Below are 13,652 nucleotides of genomic sequence, written 5' to 3' on the forward strand. Positions count from 1 at the left end.
AAGATGGTCATTGAAGGCTCCGCTTCGGATCTCACAAAGTATTGTCCGTTCTGAAACGGTGTGTGCCCGCTACAGAAAACCACATACGCCGCCCCTCACAATTTTGTCCTTCGAACGGAAGCCAAAAGGCACCTCATGAGGGAATGCGTGCTCGTATCCCACTTAAACACATGACACTACAAAGTTTGCCCGATGTGAAATTTTTAAGAGAGGTCCCCCCACGGCCTGCCCACAACATAGCCCCCCACTCTGGAGAGGTATGTGCTGCGGGACAGGAGGCGGGTACCCCTACCTAGCGCGCCAAATCTGTTGTGACCAATCCCCCTGTCGTCCGATCATCGAGATCGTGCACCTGCAAGAGAAGTCCTCACAGACCGGAGATGCCTCCGGCAGGGACCCTCCGACAGTCAAGTCAGAAAGGAGACTAGGCAACAATGAAAAATCAGAGACTCAGCTCGAGAGGGCTTGAGAAAACTTGAGGGAGCTTGAGAAAGCTTGAGCAAACTCACCAAGACTGTTGCCTTACCCCTTTTTATAGTAGAATGCGGTATGGTCCCACCATTAATGGTGCAGACAACTGGGGAGTTGTCAAATCGCTGAGGGCTGTCAAATCGCCGTGGGCTGTTAAATCATCGTGGGCTGTCAAATCGTCGGAGGCTGTCAGAATTAACCTATGTCCTTCGCAGGACAATGCCGCAGGGCGGTCGCACAGCAGGTCCTTGACATGACAGCAGCCCATAGCCGTCGTACGGCGTTCGGATGAGCTGGCCGACTATACGTCGGTATTCGGCTATCGGGATGTCGGGTGATGACTCGAAGACACCGTCGGCTGGTCTGGTGTCTTGCTGAAGTCGAACGTCGGCTGCCACCTCCGACAGTGAGTCGGTGATCTGGGCTCGGTCGCTCGGTCGGTCGAGAACAATATGGGTCTGTTCGGCCGACATATCTTTGGCCACATATTGTCGGCAGCCGTTGTTGGAACCATCGGTCGGTCCGATCGGATCGGTCCGGTCAGTGGAGTTGGGCGACGGTCGGATTGGTCTATGAGTAAATCGGCGTACAGGAGTCGGTCGGTATATCCCAACAATATCAAAGATTAGATTTGCAGGGAGTTGCGAGTTAGAATTCCCTCAAGCAATCAGCCAAACTAGCACGGTAATATAGCTAGTTTCATGAATTTTCCCTGATGAACTGCTATAACTAAGTAATTTCAGTCAATTTTTTCATGTAGCCTTTTTCAGGTTTGAGTTGTGCTTGATGCCAAAATAATGAAAACCGTATTTGACAAGGAAAAAATGACGTATGCCGAATAATAAATAGTGCTCACTCCATGCATGCCCTAGAATTGCAGTACAGAGCATCTTTTCTGGCTAATCTTTTTGAAAACCTTTTTTCGAGGTTTAGACATAGGTTCATTTTAACACCTCGACAGAAGAAAATTAAGATACTTGGACCAATGCGAAGAACAATTTGATGCGGTACTGCACAGAGAATTCCAGGAAAATAGAAAACTCGGAAAATGACATGTGAGTCGAAAGTCAAAAACCAATACAAATGAAAGGGAAATATGTATATATGTGCTTTCCATTTCCATCAGCTCATCATTTGCGCTTCATTAGCATTAATATAAGTCTTTATAAGCAAAACAAGTGTTTAAAAAATAAATAAAGAAAGAAAGAAACAAGTAAGTGAATGTCCCCAAGAACATATATCTGAATTCAAGTATGCAGATTAAAAGTTATAGTAGGGAATAGAAAGATTTATCTAATTGATCAGAGAGTACAGGCATCTGTTTGAAATTATCACTTCTCTTGAAGTGGATTTCACTCGGGAGATAGTAAGAAACAACTGCACTTGGCATCAGGCTAATTTGAATCAGTGATTAACTCGAAGTAACCAATTCAAAAAGGAAGAACCCTCATCCGCATCAAATGTCTTCAAACTTTCAATTCTTTGATTAATTTTGGATCGAATAGTCTACTTCCACTGCTTTCAAGAAACCAAGGAACCAGATGGGGTGGAAGATGCAACTGAAGGACCTAGAACTGGAAATAGTTGCACAACAATGCGAGTTGTAAATGGTCTTCAATGTAAGGAGGGACTCGTACTAGAAGTACACAGGGTGAACAATATTGTGAGAACAAGAGCTTCACCTGATAACTTGATAATATTCTTAATTGGGTCCTTCAGGTATTGAAACTACAACATTGCACAACAGCTTTATTAATGGCCAAGACTTTTAGACCATCCATGCATAATGTTCAGAGAAAGAACAACTGGATTAATTTTCAGAATGCAACTAACTAGGTTAAGCAATCTATGTGAAGATTTGCAGTATAAAGCAGCAGCAGAGCATAGGTGCAACCATTGGTTTGATCCAAATACTGCACGGTCTCAACCACTATACTCTATGTGAACATTTGCTGTATAAAAATATGTTTTGTTTTAACATATATAGTGGCTGATAACGTAATAATTGCCAAATATATGTCACAACCATCATAATCATAATGGTTATCACTTGACCTTAACACTGCAGATTGTAAAGGCTTATAATAACAATGATAAAACTGGGGTTTTGATTTTTATAGCTAAATTGGGGTACATTCTGTGTGGATAATATTCATAACATGCTGAGTTGCATTCAGGCAGCCATTTAGATGCGTATTTGGTTATTGCTATAACATTATAATGAGTGTTATGATTGATCCTCTTATTGTGTACATAATTATATATCTAAAATTCCTATTGCAATATATAAAGAATGACTGTGAAGTAATTCCATTATTAGGAATAACAGTGAGGCAAATCCATTATTAGGTTGTGATGTGTTATTCTACTAAAATCGTTTTCTTTCTTTTTTTTTTTTTTTTTTGACCACACAGCTGGGTACCCCATGGCTCCAGACAAGTTGTTTTATGATTGGGCTAATAAAAAAATGTATATGAAAGTCAAAATTAACTATGTAAGCAATCTCGCAGAAAAGGCCTGGCTTTGTTAATAATGCCCGTGTACCCTGTCTCACCCATCCATCTGATCTTCTTCTTTTTTTTTTTTTTTTTTTATATATATATATACAAATAGATGATCACACAATTTTGATGTGAGTGCACTCCATCAAATTAAAAAATAAAATATCCTACAGCGCCCAGGAGTATTTCTGGCCATCCCGCCAAGTCCAATCACCGATATACTCTACAATATAAAAGGTGATCCAATCTGCTACACTGTTCGTCTCTCGAAAAATATAGCAGACTGACACCTCGGTAAATTCTCGAAGAGAAGTTCAGATGTCACAAAGAAGCGGATGGGCCTCCAGCTTTCTTGTGTTGCTCTAGATCCAGCCGATAACAATCGTCGAGTTGCCCTCAATGCAAATTCTTTCCGCCCATAGTTCCCATCTAACGCATATAATGCCCGTCCAGATGGTTCGAAGCTCCACGCTTGGTACAAATGGCTCAAATAGATGCAATCACCCAACCGCCAGCATCCTGATGTTCGGTCTCTGGATATATAATGAAATCAGCACCGCTCGTGCCATCTCCGACACTGCCGTCAAAATTGACCTTGACAAATCCGAAAGATGGGAGCTACCAAGAAATGAAGATAACCTTTCGGTTCGCTACAAAAGCAGCATGAGAGTCCTAAGACTCGAAAATATCAGAGAATAATCCAGCAACATCAAAACAGCAGTACTCCTCGATCAGAGTCATAGCTCTCTCTTGTATCCAATGAGCAAGCACCACCTCAGTGTCGAAGACCAAATTATTCCTGGAGAGCCAGATTTGATAAACGATAGACGCCATCCTTCCCCCCCAGGTTCAGGTCAACCTATCGGTTCTGTTCCGAAGAATCAAATCCAGGAAGGGGCCCATCCAGGAGCCATCGATCATCTCCTAGGGTTGGCCCCCACCCTCCTCCAAACCAGTCTCGCTCTCATATAGCGTAAGAGAGCGTGCTCCATCGACTCCTTCTCCAGATCACGGATTGGGTAGGCAGCCGAGAGGTCCAAACTCCTGTTCCTAAGTAGCATGCAGGTCTGAAGATGGTTTCAAGCAACCTTCTAGATCAAGAGCCTCACTCTGGTATAAGCAGTCATCTTCCAAATCTAAGCAGCCTTAATCCTCCTGTGCGTGGCTGTCTTGTATATCTCAGAGAGCTCCCTCATAGGGGCCTTGGGGCAGCACGAATAGCCCCACACCCTCAGGTGTTGGGTCTGATGGACATGCATCGAGATGGCAAGAATTCAATTAGCAAGCAGACTGCCAAATAGATGAATAATATCCTATACTCACCAACCCCTACTATAGACAGTAAGTAGATCGCAAACCTGTAGATAATTATCCATCTCCGTGCTGATGTAAGTAGACCATCTGAAGAGAAACAAACTGGAAATCCAAGTATTCTGGCTCACATCAATCGATGTCTCATTTCTAATCAGTTATCTAACCTGAGCCAGCGCAGTAGGGGCACGGGCACAGATCTTCTTCTAAATGAAAGCAAAATCATGGACTGCTCGAATCTGGGATCTCTGACTCCACGTCCCATACCGTCTCTATCTGGTATATCTTTCAGTAGGCATACAATATGTTTATTTCTTTCCGAAGAATTTTGCAATTGCCATTTATTTTACATATATCAGAAATAGGAGAACAATCTAATGCTGCCTATGGAGAAAGTACCAATGTAACCATAAGTTGGATTTTGGCATCAAACATGTAGTGCAGTATGGCAAATATTAAATATTGCATTTGATGTATTGCTCGAGGTTACTATCTATGTTGAGCATCATCATATTGCTTAGAACTTCGAGGAATGACTCGTGCCATATCATAAACCCCAATTCATCCGCGCGCACACATATGCATGGAGAGGGAGAGAGAGCTGAGCCCATTATTTGTCCTCTTTTCTATCGAAATTACCATGAATTTTTAAGATAATTCTTTTATTCAACAAAAAGTAGTCTGACAATGTATTTGTATAAATATTAATGAAATTGTGTCTAGTTAGCAAACTCTCCCATGTACTTACCTTTAATTAATCTTTAATCATTTTGTCTTTTCCAAACTTTATATCATTAGTCATTAGAATCGTTTGGATTTGTCAATAAATCTTAAATAAAATTTATTTCTGGCCACATCTTCGTATGAAGTTGTATATTACTCTTTGGAGAAGCTATGACTATTAAGACGTGCAAGTGTTAATGAAGGGGGAAAGGCATTGCCAGCCCATTTGCCTCAGCAAGATGGTCCGGGAACGATTATCCTATAGCTTCTCTGACTTGAGTAATACTGACTTTTCTTTTTTTATGAATTAATAAATATGATGTTTCTTAATTATTATAAATTAGCAGAAAAAAGTTGATAACATCCAAAAAAAAAAAAAAAACACTATAAGTTTGCTCTATCCTAATTGCAGGAGAAGCTTCATTTTTATTGAACTTGGCAAGCCTAAGATGATTAGTGGCAGAAAATAATAAATTAAAATGGGCATAAATCTTGCATGCCTTTTACATATTGTGGGCCATTAATAGGCTGGTCTGGCTTAGGCCCGAAAGCAGCCCAAGTCCAGCCTGGTGGCAACTGGCCCAAGAGATCCCACATGATATCCCTCGATTTCCTTCTTAGGGTCCATTTGATTAGAGATAATCTAGCATAGAAAAATAAACCCTATATCAAATTATCATATTTGATATGAAAAGTACAAAAGAGAGATAATAAAAAAATTTATGGGATTCATGTTTATTTTTTAGAGTGAGAAAATAAAATAAATACCATGGGAGGGTTGGTATTTAATAAATTTTTAAGTGATAGTAATTCATACTTGACAAAAATATCTCTAATAAAATTGCATATGTAATCATTATATTTGTTCTAATATCTTTCTAAATGTATTCAATAGAGAGCTTTTATAAAAAAAATTAAGATGGAAATATCATTATGTAATGGGTTATATGATTATAGTCATTATATAAAAATTAATTGGACATGACAATGCTATCTTAATATTAAAAAATTATTTTATGTTCAAGAATATATTTATAAATTTGATCCATATTTCTGTATAAATTTATCTCTAATCAAACATAGTAATCTTTTTTTAATTTTATTTTTTAGAGTAATTTTTTCACCAACCAAACATAATAAAAATTATTTTCCTCTATAATAATTTTTTTAGATAAATAATTCTCAAGAATTATTTGATTACCTCGTAATCTAACATATCCCAATCAAACGGGCCCTTAAGTTTCATGTTTGAGAAAAAAATTTTTGTACACCACTCTGATTGAGAAAAATATATCATTTCATCGGATTGGACTATGTAGTACAATTAATAAAAAAATATATATTTAATATTGCTCAACCTTTTTTCTCAAAATTTTTTGACCAAAATACTCTTTTTTTTTTCCTTTAACTTTATTTTATTTTGCTCAGTCAGAAAGTTATTGATAATAATAAAATATCATAATAATATTATGACATCCTGTTGCATCCTACAGATAACTATCAGAATATCATAAAAAACTAACAGGATATTATAAAAATAATATGGCATTCTGTTACAATACTATGACATCCTATTGCATCATATAGAGAATTATCGGAATGTCATAAAAAACTAATATGACATCCTGTTACAATCCTATAACATCCTGTTTCATCTTATAGATAATTATCGGAATATGATAAAAAGCTCTCAAGATATCATAATAAAATCATGACATCCTATTGCAATCCTATAATATTTTATTACATCATATAGATAATTATCTATATGTCATGAGCAGCTAACAGGACATTATAATAATATTATAATATCCTGTTATAATCTTATGATATTCTGTTATATTCTATAGACAATGATCGGATTGTTATAAAGAGTTAATAGGATGTTATAATAATATTATGACATCCTGTTGTAATATTCTAACATCTTGTTGCATCCTTTAAATAATTATCTGGATATCATAAAAAAAACTAATAAGATATTATAATAATATTATGGCATCCTGTTGTAATTCTATAGCATCCTATTGTATACTATAGATAATTATCAGGATGTCGTAAAAGCTAACAAGATATCATAATAATATTATAACATCCTGTTGTAATCTTATGACATCCTGTTATATCTTATAGATAATTATCGGAATGTCATAAAAATTAAAAATTAAGAGGACATCATAATAATATTAAGACGTCGTGTTTATATCTTATGACATTTTATTGTATTTGATAAAAAAATAATATGACACCGCAATATTAGAAAAAGATATTTTAGCCTGAAAAAATTTGAGAAAAAAAAGTTAAACTGCATTAAGTGTTTGCCCCTTTATTAATTACACTATATGTAGTATAATCTGATGAGGTGGGTGTATTTTTTCTCCACCGCACATGGTGGACAAAGAATTAATCTTCAATTGAGATGTGGATGCACAGGGAGGGTTTGGCCTTCCCTTGCTTGGGGATTTCAAGCTGCGGGGGCTGGTCTGGCACATTGAAAGCCCAACTTATGTTAACTCCATCCTAACTTGCATCTATTCATGCTGAACTCCTGCTCCTTGTCCTTATTTTTCGCATTAACCCCATACTGGAAAGAAAGAAAACAACCATAATTTTATGCCCAAACGGCTGAGTTGGTAGAAATGGAGTGCATTCATTAAATGAGGATTATAGCCATCAATACTTTAGTCATGCACCCATGTAGAAAATTAAAATTTAAATAATAATAATTTTTTTAAAATACTTGAAATTCATCTTGACAAAATAATTTTAAATTCTAGATTCTATATCAAGTGGGATGTTGATTTTCTTAGACGAATAGTTACATAAACAAATATATGCATCATTATCTTGCTGCAATTTCTTGTTATAATGGCTGGCTACAGCCATTTGTTATCTGCCATTGCTCCGTATCCAAAGAAACATAATCCATGACAGCAAATAAAAGCCTTGTTTCCTTTATAGCTGTAATAGCTCCAAAAAATTTTTGACATTGTTGAAATTTTAGGTACCATGATGAATGCATGTTGACAACTTGAAGCGAAGATTAGACAGCTCTTGACCTTTTGCGAAGATATGTCAAATAATATAATTTACTGAATCTCTAGTAAGGAATAATCTGAAAGTCTGGTTTCTATATTTTTGGCGATCACAAACTTATCATTTATATTTTTAAAAAACTTTTATATCAATAGGCTTGGTAAGTTGTGATTTCTACCGATTGTTTGGTTATTTTTGTTAATTTAGTATTGGAGTTTTATATATAGGGACGATGGGTGTGTGATTGGATATGGATAACGTTAATATTATAATTTAATTTTTTGTGCTTTGGTTTCATCTCTATTTTTTGAAAAAAATAATGCACTTCTTCTCTTTTCTTAAGGTGGTTGTGTTTTTCACTTTTTGTGGCACGCCTCTACTAAGAGACTATGCAGTCCAACTCTTTCAATTTATTATACTTGATAATTACAAATAAAAATTTTCATCCATTCTTCTAATAAAAAAAAATATTTTTATTTATATTGTTAAATTCTGCGAGGCATCCAATTTCTGGGATATACTTAATTGAGCTGCAGAGGATTTACATCCAAAAAAATTTTCATATATCTTAAATACTGTGACATGATCATTTAGCTGCATGCAAGATTCTCTCTTGTATTCTTCTTCTACCTTCCCCCTCCTTAATTATTTCTTTCATTTATCAAATCAATATACAATTCAACCGTAGCCGACAATCCACGTTCTTGCCAACCTTTGATTAACAAGTCAACTACCCACGTGCCAGCACCTAAAAAATTAAAAAAAAATTCTTTTTTTCAAAAAAAAAAAAAAGAAGCAAAAAGCAAAACCCTCCCTCCTCTGGTTGTTCTCCGCCTCCTCCAGCATCGACCCCAAAACCAAACTAATAGAAAAAACAACAGAAGAAAATAAATTCTAATTAAAAAAAGAAAGAAATGGCAGACATGCATCGATCACTGTTGCTTTTTGGTAGCCACTAGAATACGGGCGTAGAGGAGCTCGTTCCATGTGTCCGGGAGCCCCGGGAGGCACCAATGGATGCAGTCGGCATAAGTACGGGGGTCAGCTTTCTGCTCCGATGTCAATAATTTGCCCTGTCGTATTGTGTACACTGATGTATGCGCATCCTTGCGATACTCCGATAGTCTGGTGATGTCGATGAAGGTGATGGGCACTCGCCTCATTAATTTAGTCATATTCACTACCAGCCTATGCATCTGTCGGTCCGAGCCCAATTCTAGTGACTGGTACATCGAATTCAGTACCGGTAGTGTCTCCTTGGCACACTTGACTCCCTCTGGGTTGCCCCAGTCCGTACTCCTACAAATTTAATTTAGTCATGATCACGGCTCATTGAAGGTTATGTAATGCAAATAAAATTACTTAGTAATATATGCTAAAAAGTAATAGATAGCCAGCTTCTAATAATGCCCATAAATAATAATAATAATAAAAAGGGAGATGCAGTTGTTAGCAAGGTGGCAATTTGTTCCTTCATAGAGCTGATATTGATGAACAAAAATTTTATCTAATACCTACACAAAGAATTCAAGATTGAAAACGGTACTAATGCCCTCCAATTCCTGGAATAAATAATTGCTGAACTAATGAGAGGACAAGCCAGAAAACACTGGCCAGATTCTAATAACGCCAATGGATAAAATTTAAAATGTAGATTCCAAATGAGGTGAGGTGTGAGCAACGTGGGGACTTATTTCTTCATATAATTAATATTGGGGACAGGCGACAATGAAATGTACAAGAGGAAAAAGGTTTTGAATATCTAAGACAAGTATTCAAAATTTAAGGTGATATTGGTGCCAGCCCATCGCCATAGGGTCCAGCTAATGGGAGTAGTTAACCGAACCCGGGGCGTGGCGCCAGCTTGTTAGCTTCAATCATGCTACCAAAGGTGCATGGAGGTGCCCGCTTAAATCCAAAATGTCAACTGTCATTGTTAAAATGGTGGTGATTAGTTTGTCCACGGAATCTAAATGTAGCATGTGACAGTGATGTTGTTCTATTACAATGTAGGAAAAAAAAAAAAAATGGTGGGGTCGGGGGGGGGAGGAGGAGTTTTGTAGGTGAGAAAGCTGCATCTATTAATGAGTTTTGTAGGTAAGAATGGCAAATCAGCTCAATACTTCCTTAAATTTTTGCCATGTTTCCATAAAATCAGATTTTACAATACCAAGGTTGTACTAAATTGAACATGTGCAAAGACCAAATATTATTACTATATCATTTAGACAAAAAAAAAATATTATAAAAATATGCAATCTATTTGAGGACTGCCAATATGAAAGAGATAATCTAATTAAAATCTTCGTTGGATTGCCTTCATGACCGTTAGTTAACTGTCAAAAAAAGAAAAAACAATCTAACTCTAACTTGAGTTATCCAACACTGCATGGCGAGGGAATAAGTGCATGCTCGTTAGGTAATTAAGTGCGATAGTACTGTATGACAGCTAGACTAACACTGGAGCAGCACAAATTAATGTGACACCCATGAGGCCAGTTATATGAATTGCTCATGTGCTATCTCAATTGACTTTTCTTTTTTTACTGTTAAGTAATACCTAAGCAAAGCCACATCACTGCACGACCTGATTTCTATAATTTCCAATTCCCCCGTCATATATTCTAGAAGGTAAATTAAAAGTTAGAGTGTTTATTACTTGGTCTTTTCCACTGTAGACCTAAATAAAAAATACCGTATGCATGAATCTAGTCAATAGCCCGGTCATGATCATGATGGGATCGTCGACAAAATTAAAGACACGGCACGCTAAACTTCAAGTGACTTACCTTGTTCCATGATGAAATGGTTAATAAAATTGAAGGCTAGAAATTGTTTACCTAAAATGATTAGGAGACATGCTCATGAAATACACCGACGTCCGGTTGGGATCCACGTTCCTGTCCACCCATTTCGACAACGTTTTCAGCACTTTCTGATATGCCTCCGCCCTCAAGATCTCGTCGTAATCCGTCCAGTTTGTAGCCTTCTTCCGCCTGTAACACAATTAATACTTGGAATAAGCTTATCCACAATTAAGTGAGATCACTTATTCTACCTTGAAACAAATTACACCAAGCCAATTAGCCAAACAAATCACGCACAGGACTTTGAACTTGGCCGAGTTCATCCACCAAATGTAGGTGTTGAAGACCAGATAGTCGACCCCCTTCCAGTGCACCGCATGCTTCTCAATCGAATCGGCCTTGATGATCCTCTCCGGAATGCTGTGAATGTCCGGATCGTCGGAGTTCGATTCAACGAGGAACGGCGCCCAGTAGAACTCCACCGTAGCATTGTATCCCTTCACATATACATACATACATACATCATAATACATACCAAAGCTCCGCATAAACTTTAATGCAACTAATAGGATTAGGCAGCCTTCAACCGAAATGATGGGCAAATGAGTATTTATCTGTAAAGGTGAAGCAATAAATACCAGGTTTGGTGGTTAATTTCAATGTCAAAGTTTGGACCGTAATACCTTGGCGTGGAATATATGACGGGAGCCATCCCTGCGAAGGCTCTTCTTACCCTTGGGGATCACCGACTGGACCAGACATACCATGGACTCCCACTGGTTCCGGTTCAAGGAGTCCCCCACAAACATCAAACGTTTTCCTCTTAGCCTCCTTAACAGTACCCTCGCATCAAACCTTGACCAAATTCCCAGAAACCAACAGCATAATTTAGGTGAAGAAATGTCATCATTTGAACACAATTTTAGAAGAATAGGAGGGTCTCACGCACTTGGGCAAAGAGCAGTCCTTGGGCTGCCACCTCCACTTCTGATACGTGTCGTTCTGCCGGCCGTTGTGCATGCAGGTGACCTGCTTGGTGAGGAACTCACACCGTTCCTCACGATATAGTGGGTATGCCACGTCGTCGTAGACCCACTCGCCGGTCGATAAATCGCACGTCTCCGGCACGGTCATCACCGTCTCTCCGTCAACGACATCGTCGGGGATTGGTGGTCCTTGTTCGGTCTCCTCATTCTCGAGCTGGTTGGATTGGGGGAGGAAGTCTAATGATTTGAACCGGTCGAAGGATAGCTCGGCGAGGGACCAGATGTCCCCGCTGTACATGACCAAGGCGAAGAGGAAGATGGAGAAGACGACGACAAAGATCGGGAGGCTACCGCTCTTCCGGACATGATTGAAAGGCTCCGGCGGGCCGAGAGGCGATTTCCTTCGAGGGGTATGCATGGGGGGAGGGGAATTCTGGGTGTTTGGGGGAGCAGGAAGGGGAAGAGATGAGGTTGTGGGGGGTTGGAAGGATTAGTGGTGTTCTTCTATGTGTTGAGGTCTACGGATTTGGTGAGAGGAGGCTTTCTAGAGAATTTTCTTCAGCTTTGTTTGAATGTAGACGTCTTCCATTTCTTTTACCAAAACCTCTGGTAGAAGGAAAACTACAGGAAGGAAACGGTTTGATGAAGTCGGAACATGGGGGGGTCATGTGGGTCACATGGAAGGTTTTCAACGGGGGGTTTCGTTTTTATGAGTATTATATTGAGAAGTAGCGCGTCATATGATTGAGATTTTCTTGGTTTAATATGGGGGAGTAGTTTTCACATGTGGTCCTCCAGCCGACATGAATTAATTTCTCACGCTAAAAATAGAAAGTAAGATTCAAAAATAACATCCATGGAAATTTGCAAGTTTACTGCATGAAGGGCTCTGTTAAAGCAAGCCCTGCGTTAGTTTAGAACCTTTTGGAATCTCAATTGCATAAAAATGTGGCAGATTTTTATTCAATATGAAATTTGAAATGTGTCATGGAATGAGTGCATCAATTGGCTCAATTTGAAATATTGATGACTTGGATTTCAATCCCAGTCTCACCTTGATTTCAATCAAGTTTCCATCCTAGATATTATTAGGAGAAAAGAAGTTAGGTGATGCTGGTTAATTGTGCCTTTTTTTTTTGGAAAAAAAAAAAAAAGCTGATGTAGCGTTTTTCAATTTTGTGGCCATGGTTGTGTCGTACCGGTGCATGTATTCACTGGTTTCTCCACCTTTTTCCATACCAACCCCTGAATTTTTCGGCATCTCTCACTTTCTTGTGACATATAGACCATTTTGTGTGACCGACATTAATTTATTAGATTATCCACGCAAATTTAGGTACCATCAAATTTAATTCTAAAATGGTTTACATGGAAGTAAAATTGGATTGTCCGATGCAGTTCGGTTAAAAAAATTGTTTCAAATCCAATCAATTTTAAAAAAAATTAAAAATTCATATCTGAGCCCAACTTTTTTATTGAATAGATGACCTGACTCAACTTGCATAACTAATTTAATATTAAATTGAATTAGTTTAAATAGATTAAATATATTAAGCAGATCTTAGACGAAGTAAAATAGATAGTTTCATGATCCATCCAACTATTAAATACATCAAAATGAGTTAAACCAATTAAAACTATGAACCGAAACCGAACCTATTTAATGATCATGCAAAATCAGATCAACATGGTTATAATAGAACCCATTTATATCAAACCTAAACCCATTTAAACATGTTGTTTCTGAATAGTTTGATGGATTCCCCATCCAGGGCCTCAATAGTTCGCTAAAGTAGTTATTTACAATTAGGGACGAC

General features: G+C 37.9%; 1 protein-coding gene across 1 annotated transcript; it reads right to left on the minus strand.

The window, feature by feature from the left end:
* Window positions 1–8,567: 8,567 nt before the first annotated feature.
* Window positions 8,568–12,440, minus strand: LOC105045850 (protein trichome birefringence-like 28). The gene is made up of 5 exons (XM_010924273.4): window positions 11,799–12,440; window positions 11,533–11,704; window positions 11,147–11,346; window positions 10,883–11,038; window positions 8,568–9,341 (listed from the first exon to the last, which is right to left on the minus strand). Exons 1-5 carry the CDS (start codon window positions 12,251–12,253, stop codon window positions 8,975–8,977), a joined length of 1,350 nt encoding a protein of 449 aa, XP_010922575.1. The 5' UTR covers window positions 12,254–12,440; the 3' UTR covers window positions 8,568–8,974.
* Between the last annotated feature and the right edge of the window lie 1,212 nt (window positions 12,441–13,652).

The sequence above is a fragment of the Elaeis guineensis genome, chromosome 5 (assembly GCF_000442705.2).
Source record: "Elaeis guineensis isolate ETL-2024a chromosome 5, EG11, whole genome shotgun sequence".
In the NCBI taxonomy this organism is placed as follows: Eukaryota; Viridiplantae; Streptophyta; class Magnoliopsida; order Arecales; family Arecaceae; genus Elaeis; species Elaeis guineensis.

Bases quoted from the DNA above. Each gene is read 5' to 3' on its own strand.
- LOC105045850 (XM_010924273.4), bottom strand. From the start codon at position 12,253: ATGCATACCCCTCGAAGGAAATCGCCTCTCGGCCCGCCGGAGCCTTTC. The intron at 11,705-11,798 runs GTGCGTGAGACC...AATTTGGTCAAG, and splicing joins AAGGACTGCTCTTTGCCCAA to GTTTGATGCGAGGGTACTGT. The intron at 11,039-11,146 runs GTGCGTGATTTG...ATTGTGTTACAG, and splicing joins TCGGCCAAGTTCAAAGTCCT to GCGGAAGAAGGCTACAAACT.